Source organism: Vanessa cardui, chromosome 23 (genome assembly GCF_905220365.1).
Source record: "Vanessa cardui chromosome 23, ilVanCard2.1, whole genome shotgun sequence".
NCBI lineage: Eukaryota > Metazoa > Arthropoda > Insecta > Lepidoptera > Nymphalidae > Vanessa > Vanessa cardui.
Window position 1 is genome coordinate 2,611,701 of NC_061145.1, and position 12,190 is coordinate 2,623,890.

The window sequence follows — 12,190 nt, forward strand, 5'->3', positions numbered from 1 at the left end:
ATGTTATTTTATTTATTATTACAGCACCACCCACCTTATATTCTATGAGCTAACCTTACTTACGCCGTTGGTTGGAAGAGATCGCTATGTAGCGATAAGGTCGCAAAAATTGCAAGCCTCTTTTATTTAGGCTGGATCCATGTTGTATTTATTTATTTCCTCTATGTGGTGTACACTAAAGTATAAAGTAAATATAGCACTTTAATGTTCACATATATGATTGTAAGATCAATTTACAAGTTACATATAAATATATATTATATTTAAATATCCACTCGCCGTGCACATACAGCGTCTTCACCCGCGCCCATATCATATATTTCATATTACTGCGCTTTTCGCGATGTGTGTCACTCAAGGGGACAGATACATAAATACACAGATAATATATATATATATATATATATATATATATATATATATATATATATATATATATATATATATATACATATACAATATAAGTCCAATGATATTTATTATATTATTAGATCTGTGTACACTACAGGCACTATAAAATATAAGTAGTTAAACATAATATCACGTATTTATCGTTTGCTGTATATGATATATCTGTTACTATAATGTCTACATAAAGATCTTATCGAAACGAGACCATGGTACTGATTTTGTCTAAACAACCACTTTTAGTGACTTATTATCACGTTTCGATTTAATCAAATTTATTTTTATATTATTAAATGTTTCTTTCAAGATTAGGTTAGAGCCTTGGGAAGTTATTAGGCAACGATCACATACTTATCTGCCGAATATGTTGTAGATATGTGTCAATATTGTTAGAGTTATTATTTTGTTTACACATTGTATAACTATCATTTATTAGAATAATTTAGTTAAGACTATTTTTAGAATAAGTTCTAAAGTAATATTTTCATTTTTCACGACTAATAGGCTGGTAAGAAAGAGAATGTCAAGAAATCGAATGCAGCGGCAATGTTTGGTGATAGTTATTATTAATTTGGAAATAATAAGGATGACAGACTAAATTTAGATGTAATAATGTATTGTAAAACACGCACTAGTGGATAAAATGAATGTGAAAATAGTGTTAATAAATGAATCTGGAATAATATCGTTGTTTAAACTCGTGACCATCCTAAGAATATGTTATATATAATATGTTGTAGCCTCAACAGCTCTAGGCTATGGCTTTTATTATGAAATCGAATTCAAAATATCGTTTAAAAAGATTTCCAATATAAATTTATCATGTTATTTTGGTTTATGAATACAAATATATATCGTATTTTCTAGGAATCGTTAAGCTGATATATTTACTTTAACAAAATTTATATCGCCCCCGGGTGGGCTCGAACCACCAACCTTTCGGTTAACAGCCGAACGCGCTAGCCGATTGCGCCACGGAGGCTCATATCTCCACACAGTATAAAACTAAGTCGCTTTTTTTGGCCCGATGTCCCTATGTATGCTTAAATCTTTAAAACTACGCAACGGATTTTGATGCGGTTTTATAATAGTTAGAGTGATTCGAGAGGATGTAATCCATTGACAATTTAGTAAAGGAACACTGATTATTTTAGAAGTTACTCATGTGTCTTCTGAAATTCTGTAGTCTATATTCTATTGTATAACCGGCCTCGCACGGGTGCCTTACTGATACTAATATAAGTATTGCACCCAAGCAAAGCCGGAGCGGGTCGCTAGTATACTATATAAAAATAAGCTATTTGAATTTGCAAGGGTTTATTTTAACATAACATCGTACATGTTGATATAAAAAGTAAAAAAAAGTAACAGCCTGTACATTTCCCACTGCTGAGATAAGGCCTCCTCTTCCATTAAGGAGAGGGTTTAGAACATATGCCAACACGGTGTTCCAATGCGGGTTGGTGGAATGCACATGTGGCAGAATTTCGATGAAATTGGACACATGCAGGTTTCCTCACGATGTTTTCCTTCACCGCCGAGCACGAAATGAATTATAAACACAAATGAAGCACATATAAATAGTGGTGCTCACCTGGGTTTGAACCCGAAATCATCGATTAAGATGCAAGCGTTCTAACCACTGGGCCATCTCGGCTCTATGTCGATATATAGGATGGAAACTGCAATGAGTGTCTGCAAAAGTATATTTACATGAACAGCGTGATGGCTTCAGTCCAAAAATTCAAGAGAGCCTTCACCCAAAAGTAGGACGTCAATATCTGATTGTCATTTTTCTTTTCACATTTAAGTTATATAGGAAATATTTAATTATAGTAAAAAACTATTCAATTACTATAATTCCTAAACGTGAATCCAAGATTAAAACATTCAGCGCATTCCTCGACATATGAGGTAGAAATACAATTTTGTTAGTCCTCTCGTAGAGACATTTGAAGTTGAGGCTCGACCTCATAAAAATTCTGAGGCTACAACCAGAATTAGTGTGAGAATTGCAAATGCATAGCTGAACCTCAATCAACATATATTTACATACCGAAAATTAAGCCTTCCTTTTCCTTCAGGATTTAGGTTTATATTAATATTAGAGAACAGTTAAATCTGCCAAGTACCCACGGCTGGGGCAAGGGCCCACAACCTATGAGGATTATGTTTGAAATATATTTCCATCTGTTAAGAATAATTCTTTATGTTAAAACATTTATATTATAATTATATATGTAACAAACTCATATTTTGTAAGTGTATCCGATTTCATGAAAGTGTAATTGATTTTAGAACGTCTTGTTGGCTGTATAAAATAATACAAGATGTTTCCCCGCGCAAATGGATTATTAAAAAAAAACAAAAGAGAGTCGCGCATGGAATGACAATTGGAGATATTTGTTAATTTTATTTGTTAAGTTCAGGGCATTTTTTATAAAAATAAAACAAATAATAAATTAATATTCATTAAGAACGCTTCCGATACGAAGCGTTCTTACGATTTTCATTCACCATCAAGTTCGTATTTATTGTCGCTGGTCTGTTTTTTTTTATTATTTTCTAAGCTAAGATTTGTACGTTCTAGCCACCGGATCATTGCAGCTTTACATTTTAAAACCTTTTATTTATTATATAAGATTCTGCGCTGAAGAGCTTGTTGAATGTTAAAATTTCTATTCAATATTCTTTCAAAATCTTGAACGAATACTTATATACATCTCGATAAAACAATTTTATCGATTGCATGAAAGCAGAAAAGTACAAGTACACATTTATAAGATATAAAACAAATGGTTTTATGCTGTAGAATCGTAAATATGATCTATTTTAGTTTTCGAATACTACGAAGATCGACATATGTACAATATGTTAAAGCTTGAACTAAATTTATATCCCTGTTGAATGTAGTTTTCGTCTAACTGAAACTTTTCAAGGATCGCGGCGTCGCGTCGTAAAATTGTTAGTAGTTTTACTCTCTTAACATAACTTGGACAACTTTTATCGCGACATTTTCTCTCGTGATTGGTTCTATTGGTAACTGTAATCCGTTTTCATGTATTCGATATTATTTTAACGAAATTTTGATATGATTCATATTTGGAATGTTTATTTTTTTGTTTTCGAATTGACAAAGAATTACACGAATGAAACAAGTTTCTAATAAAAAGTTTTAACATTTATTTAATGTAGCACATAAAAAGGCAGTGTTGATTACAATTTCATAATAATTTTGGACAAAAATAAAATATATTTCTAAATACAAATAATCTATAGAATTTTACAATACATTTTTTTTTCTACAAGTACATACTATTGTCATATATTCATATCGATGTATAAAAATTGGAATCTATAGGAACGTACCATGTAGTTTTAGATAATTATTCTATTACAAACTAAATGCATTGATTTACTTGGCTCGAAGCCAAACGCACCACTAAATTTTAATATACAAAACGCTACATTTAAACAAAACTCTCGTTATTTTTAAAGTCGTATACAAATATATTTTTATTCTCTTGCGCAGGCACGCATACGAACCTGTTCCTATCGCCTCTCTCGCTAACGTCCAACGTTACGGAATATACATTATTTGTCTTAACATCTAAATTTAGTATTTGTATCTGTTTATTGTTCTCTGTTGTATTAACTGTATCCTCGTCAGCGCAATTGCCATGGACTTCTACTTGTACATCGTTGATACCATTAGCAATTTTGATATTATCACGTTTCCCTCTATCAACTTCGATTATATCACCCAGTGTGTCGTTCAATTCATTCAGAGCAGATATAAATTTCATACTATTACGTCTAGTGTTTTCAACGTTTATAATTTCACCTATTTTCACTTGTTGGACTTTTGTATCGAAAATATCTTTAACCTCTTTCGTTTTTTTACTATCTCTATTTATAAAATACTTTTGTGAAGATGCTCTGTTACTGTATCGTCTCCAAAACGAGTCGGATGTGTTCTGACTGCTCGAGAAACCTGTCGAAGTCGTTGTGTTAAACGTGTCTCTCCTTTGCATGTTTTCTCTCAAATTTCTACTGCATCTCATCAATTTATTTATCTTCAGTAACTTAACGAATCCTTCTCTGAATTTCGATGACATTAAATTGTATAATATTGGGTTTATCGCTGAATTCAGATACAGCATAACTCTACAAAAATATAACAGTATATAATAGCCGTCTATGCCTAATGATAAAATGGTCTCCGGTGGGAACACTATGATCCAAAGAGTAAGAGCTTTAAACGGAAGAAGACATATGAAGAAGGACAGAACAACTGTACCGAGCATTAAAATGACTTGCTTTCTGTATCGAAGAACATTACCAGCGTTATTTGTGTTTTTGGTGTTTTGAGCAATAATAGCGGGGTTCTCCATGAGATTTTTGGCGATAACACTGTAGAGGACTAGAAGAACTCCAAGGGGGATGATGAAGAAGATTGCGATGATCAGGATGAAGAATAATGCTGACCAGAAGGTGTCGGCTTGTGTGAGGCAGACGGGTACTTCTGTGCCGTCGTTGTAACGCTCGTAGGTGAATGTGGCCACTCCCAAGATTGGACTGTGGAAAAAGAATATATATTAATATATAACATGAACTTACATAACAATTTTTAAAAATACGCAACTATTTTTAGTTCATATTAATGTATATTTAAGGACTTAATAAACTTGTTCATTATTAAAAAAATAATTATTATTATAATGATAATAATTTGCGACACTTGTCCCTTTCCACATGCCGGTTCCATTTCAAATTTAATTTCTTTAAATTTAAAATACAGGCGTAATTAAAAAAGTATATATAATATATATTTATAGTTAGGTTCTTATTAATTAGGGTTAACTATTTATTCAATAATTATAATTAAAGGGACAGTACTTTTGACATATTAACGAGAACGCCTCGTAACTAAGCAAGTACCTCTGAATATTAAAGTGCTTAATTTGTATTTATAACTAGCTGTGCCCGCGACTTCTCGCTGCGCGCGTGTGAATGTAACAAAGTTCAAGTTCTTTTTCAGTTTACAGATTTTATTATAACGTATTAATTCTGTATGAAGCAGCTTTTGGGATATTAAGTCGTTGGTGGGAGGCACCTGACGGGACGGCTAAGGTGATAAGCGCGAGATGACCATTATGATGACACAACTGTAATGCTGCTTTACTTTATCGAATTTATTAAAATTGTGCCGTAATGTGCCCGACATGTGCTGTCATATGCAGATGTAAATAATAAAAATAAAACGTTTTAAAAAACAAAATTTCGAAAATACAATCAATTTAAAAAAAAAAAAAGAATAGATGTAATAAAATGTGCTCAGTTGTGGTACGATGTGCAGCTTGAAAAAAAAATATTCAAAAAATACAATTTTTATGAGGTCCTTTTTTATGTCCGGTTGGTTCCGCTACTTTACTTTATCAAATTTATTATAACTGTGTCGTAATGTGGACAGCATTTCATCGCAGCATGACTTTATTATTATTATATATATTCTAATATCAACTATTTGCCGGTGAAAGTCTCATCAAAATCGGTCAGAAGAAACAGACACAAAAACTGAAACAAAAAAAAATTTTTTGGGATACATATGCATTTTGTAAAAAGCGGTTATTTTAATTTTACAAAAAGACACTCCAATTTTATTATATATAGATAGAAGATTTACCTAACCTGTATGTATTGAATGAAAATCTGCCAGGCATCTCCCAATCAGCTTTGGAACAAAGTCATGAAATAAACTCTTACCTTCTCAAGCAAAAAGTAGACCCAGCTGTGGGATATTTACAGATTGTAACCTGATTTTTTTACTCTTACATATTGTATTGCATATAAAAGAATTAGAGATAAAAGCTATGTTTTCTACTGCGTAAAAGTATTTTTCCTAAGGAATCGTGCTTTGTTTTCACGAGCTTTTCCTCTTAGATCGAATCAATTTGCAAATGTATGTAAAACAAATGAATGTGTATTGGCGAGTATATTCATTACAAGAACAACCCTTAACAGTTGTATATAATAATAAATTACCTACAATTGTATATAATAAGAGCCGAGATGGCCCAGTGGATAGAACGCGTGCATCTTAACCGATAATTGCGGGTTCAAACCCAGGCAAGCACCAATGAATATTCATGTTCTTAATTCGTCTTTATAATTCATCTCGAGCTCGGTTGAGAAGGAAAACTGCGCGAGGAAACCTGCATGTGTCTCAATTCATAGAACTGCCACAAGTGTATTCCACCAAACCGCAGTCGAACAGCATGGTGAATTATTTTTCAAAGTCTTGAGCCCAGAAGAGGGAAATTTACAAGCTATTGTTGTCGTTGTTGTTGTAATAGCTTTATTATCGTTTTAGATAACAAACGAGCAGAAGGTTCACATGATGGTAAGAGGTAACCGTCACTCAAGGTTCCCTGCAATGCTAGAGGGCGAGAGAGTAGGCTATAATTGATTATGCATTGCTATATACTCATATTGATGATATAATTTGTAAATTTCGCTTGGTATTGTAATCTTTGTTCATTATCATTACACCGTACAAAATAAAATCGTTTTGCGCTGTCTGTCCTGTCTGATTTTGTTGCGGTTTTTTAATAGATGGAGTGATTCGAGAGGAAGGTTTTTGTATATAATACAGACAATATAGTAAAGAAACACTGATAAATTTAGACGTTTCTATTGTGATGTTGTAAATAAACTAATTCTGTAGAATATTTAGTATCAGTATTGCACCCGGGGCAGGTCACTTGTTTTTAATTAATTAAAGTGTCGATTACATTTCATGATATACGTAACCTGTTGCCCACAGACATAAACGTAGATTCACGATTATTGAAAGACTTTATAACAACGGAAATTATTTACTTGGTGGTAGGGCATTGTGCAAGCCCGTCTTGGTAGGTACCACCCACTCACCAGTTATTCTACCGCCAAATAACAGTACTCAGTGCTGTAGTGTTCCGGTTTGAAGGGTGAGTGAGCTAGTGTAACTAACACATAGTGTTGTTAATTAAATAAATATAATTATCTTCCTATTATAGTAATTAAAAGCATCGATGTGTAACAAACACACAATCGAATCTAAAAACAACTTAAATATCTCAAAACGCAATTTCATTTATATTTAGTAATGCGCGTTCTATCATTAACGAGATCTACACAAAAATACATTTTTATTTCGTGCATCTTCACATTGTGCAAACGAATATGTTTGAACTCATATTCGAAACAATGATTTCACGCTTCAATACGTCCTCCAATAACTGTGCGATCAATCCATTAGTGCTTATATGAGATCTTTATTTTCAACTAGTAGTCGCCCGCGGCTTTGCTTCTTTTTAGAGGGATGGTTGTCAGGAGTTAGGAAAAAGAGTTAGTAGTCTGTTTCTTTACTTGGAGTTTAAGTTCACTTCATACCAAATGTCATCAAAATTCAATTCAGCGGTTTGGTCGTGAAAAAGCGACAGACAGACAGACAGGCAGGGTTATTTCAAATTTATAATATAAATAATATAGATAGATTAATCATTAATCGATTATTTATATAACAACGTAAATGGTTTTTTGTTAATACTAAAAGCAATTTATTTTTATAAATGATTTATTATTAAATAAAAAGTGCAAAGTAACTGAACACCAACGAAGCTTAAGCGAATTAAATTTCCAGTCATTAAAAAAACTACATCTCAAAAATTACTGGCAACATTGTGCACGGAACTGTAAATCTAATAAATATTTAAACGAAAGAACAAAATACTGTCATATTATAATGAGATATAGCGCGTCAAGTGTAAGTTGGCGTGTGGCAAAAACATGTATTATTTTTTTTATTCATTTATATCTTATTTGTTTTATTACCCTTATTAAGAAAACTTACCCAATATCTATTAAAAATGAGACGTAGAGAATTATTTTTTAGGAAGATATTGGTAAAATGAACAAAAAAGTGGTAAGACAAAGGGTGTAGCAGGTGCTGCCACAGGAACGCCAACTTATACTTGACAGTCTGTATCAATTAATTCATACGAATGAAATTTTATGAAGTAATCATTGATACGCATTCTCGCTATACCGAGTGTGTAGCGCGGGCACTCGCACAAGTGTGCACCAGTCTTAACTGTACATATTGTGGGCTATAACACGGACCATTTGATTCTTAGCATAAGTGGAGTTCTGTCGTGTGAACCAGATTTAGTCACATTTGCAGAAAGAGTTTACTGCAAGTGCGGCTCGTTCGCACTCAGGAATTGTTTCACAAATAAACGGCTTTACTTTGTAATATTGTGTTCTGGTATAAAATTGCAGCGTGGGTAAAATAACACACAGCTGGCAACATAAGATAAGGTTTGCCAGTGTGAATATTTATTTCCTTAAACATTTACGGCCGTTTTCAATAATCTATCTATCCCTTGTTTCAGTAACTAACGATAACCAAATCTATCATTCTGCCTTTACTTTGTTTTCAATTACCTATCGACGGTAAGCATTTCCTATCGATACTAGCTATCTGTCATTGGGAGGACAGATAGTTTACTAGAGATAGGAACGCTCATATAATTCGTGGTTACTTACGTTTCTATATACGTTTGACGTTACTCTCGGATAGACGAAACTATCTCTAGTAACGTCAATCGCTTATCCGTCAAATTCGGGCGATCGACTTGAACTTTTGAAATATTATTGCTCTAATTTTTATTAATGATGGAAAGTGTAGCAGTGATGATAGTGATATAGAATTATTACAAATTATAAGACAGTGACAGTGTTTCCGATATTGTGCGATCACAAAAGAAGTATAAGCCACGAATAAATTACACGAATAAGCTAAATGATTACGAATTTGCATATCAATTCAGACTGCAAAGGTGGTGTAAATGAATTAAATAATTTAATTCAACCCTATTTGAAGACTACATCTAAAAGGTTAATTTTGTCATTCTAATTTCCTTACATTACCTACATAAGGTACCTAATATAAGAATTCACTCATGTTTTAACTTTTTTCAGAAACCATGGTATATTTCTCTTGCATTAGATACTTTTAGCGCTACGATTTAATGCATTGGGCACTATGCTGGTATCTGTTGACTCAAAGTTCAAAATTTGCAAGCGGTTATTATAGCTGCTGTGCTACATAATATTGCGAGGAAAATGAATTTACAAGAATTAGAACCAGAAATATCAATTGCAATTATACCAGAAGAAAATAATTTTGTTATAGATAACCAGAATTTTTTTTTATTCACGGCAATCACTAATAAATGATTACTTCAACAACACATAATTATACATATAAATATTGAATTTGTCAGCGTTTTATTTGTTTTTAAATATATAGGTATTTTACACTTAACAATTAAAAATCCTTCTTTTAAATGAAAAAACTATTTATTTATTTCATTTTTTAATTTTAAATTTTCTAACTTTGCATTCTCTAATTCTAGCTGAAGTTTAGCAATAATGATTTCTTTTTCCTGTAGCTCTAATTCAACTTTTTTCTTTTTCAATGTTTCGTCTCTGGTCATAGGTGCTGCCGTTGTTGACTGAAGAAGTTGGTATATCAATGATGAGAGGAGATGAACGCATTGTAACTGTTAAACATAAATATATCTCGTAGATATTTACATGAGCCATTTTGTCAAAATTGAAAGTTCAAACTGTCAAGATGTTTCGTTTTGTTATTGACTTTGGATGGCTAGCATTACCGTGACTTTGTTAAAAAGAATGCAAAATCACACAAAACAAATACTTATTTATATATTGATATTTAATTTATATTAAAATTAATTTATTAATTTTATAATAGTAAACAAATAAAAAAGAAATAAATGAAAAACAAATTTTGAAAGTGACATCGTTTTGTGGTTATCGTTAAACGAAACGTTCGAAGAAGCTAAGATAGGTGAGAGGGAAAAGTAATCTATCGTTGGTCGAAGACAGATGGCACTTATCCTTGATTGTGAAACGCATATTAACGATAGATAAATTCTAACTGACAATCGAGGATAGCGATCTATCTGTAATCTTAGATAGGTTATTGAAAACGGGCGTTAGAAAATAATCGTAGCTGCACTTTGGTTACAACGGATAGTCAATTAAATAGGATAGCATATAGGATATAAACAAAAATTCGTTTGTATGAAACAGGTAGGTGGACTTACACCTGATGATAAATGGTCATCCTCACCTAATTTCCTTAAAACGACAATACGCCAACCTTGAGAACTATTATTATTTGCCACGTTACTGTAATTACACTGGTCGTTTACTCTTCAAATATACCAATACAAAATGTTGCTGCTTGGAAGATGAATACATGATGAAAATGAATGACCTTGGAAATTAAGATGTTATGTCCCCGATGCCTGTAGTTATACTGACTCACTCACCCTTAAAAATACTAAGTTGCTGTTTGACTGGCAGATCTAATGAGTGAGTAGATCTATACATAAAAAGATGTCTATACATATGAGCCGAGATGGCCCAGTGGTTAGAACACGTGCATCTTAACCGATGATTTCGGGTTCAAACCCAGGCAAGCACCGCTGATTCATGTGCTTAATTTGTCTTTATAATTCATCTCGTGCTCAGTGGTGAAGGAAAACATCGTGAGGAATCCTTCATGTGACTAATTTCAACGAAATCTGCCACATGTGTATCCACCAATCCGCATTGCAGCAGCGTAGTAGATATATGCTCCAATCTTTCTCCTCAAAGGTACAGGAGGACTAAGCCCAGCAGTGGGAATTTACAGGCTGTTGTTGTTTGTTTTTGTTTGATATTTGTAGAAATTTATTCAAATATAATTAATAAAAATAATGTTCATAATCGTTTTTTTATGAGATCTATCGATAACGATAAATGTATATTCGTCTAAAAATTGCGTACCTATTATTCTACTACATTTTTATGTTTAAATGATTCCACAAATCATTATTTTATGCTTTTTTTCTCATAGGCAAACAAATTTTTATGACTTTATGTATTCAGTATTGGCAATCAAATAGAAATACTAGGCTGACCCCTTTGACTGGTGTCGTAAATAATTTAAGAGCCGAGATGGCCCAGTGGTTAGAACGCGTGCATCTTAACCGATGGTTGCGGGTTAAAACCCAGGGAACTAAATTTTCATGTGCTTAATTTGTGTTTATGACTCATCTCGAGCTCTGCGGTGGAGGAAAACATTGTGAGGAAACCTGCATGTATCTAATTACAACGGAGCAGCGTGGTGGAATATGCTCCAAACCTTCTCCTAATAATAATTGTTGTTTATACAAGCCTAAAATAAAATGTCCCTTGTGTCCTTATACACAAGGGACATTTTATTTTAGGCTGTTTACGTATGTACGTATGTTTTTTAAAAAAAAATAATTTTAATAATATTTTTTTGATTGTATTACGATTCGTTACGAGAAGTGCTACAACTATAACAGTACCACAATACTGACGGTATCTCTTCTTTCATATCTGGTTCTGGTTGTCAATAGCTTAAGGATTTACATATAGTGCATTAAATAACTTTTTTCTTTATAAACGTATGACGGCTTATTAAATAATGGTTCACAACGTGTGTAACCAGCTTTATAATTAACATTATTTGTGGCATTTGTAAAAAATATCTATCTCTCGCGTTTAAAAAGGTTTTATGTAAAAATCTTAATTAGCATTCCATTTTTAAAAACATAGAAACGGCCACACGTGATAACTGCACACAGTTATCACGTGTGGCCGTTTCTATGTTTTAATCTGCTGGTACAAGATCAGT

The 12,190-nt window shown here is 32.6% G+C and overlaps 1 protein-coding gene and 1 non-coding gene across 2 annotated transcripts in view; both read right to left on the reverse strand.

Annotated features, from left to right (window-relative positions):
• Positions 1-1,316: 1,316 nt before the first annotated feature.
• Positions 1,317-1,390, reverse strand: Trnan-guu. Its single transcript has one exon. It is a non-coding gene; the product is annotated as a tRNA-Asn (tRNA).
• A 2,224-nt stretch (positions 1,391-3,614) lies between these two features.
• The window catches only part of LOC124539695 (thyrotropin-releasing hormone receptor), a 126,006-nt gene continuing 117,430 nt past the window's right edge, over positions 3,615-12,190 (reverse strand). Inside the window, exon 4 of the mRNA XM_047117023.1 lies at positions 3,615-4,986. Within this exon, the coding sequence (XP_046972979.1) occupies positions 3,879-4,986 (1,108 nt within the window). The 3' untranslated portion in view covers positions 3,615-3,878. The remainder of the gene's footprint in view (positions 4,987-12,190) is intronic.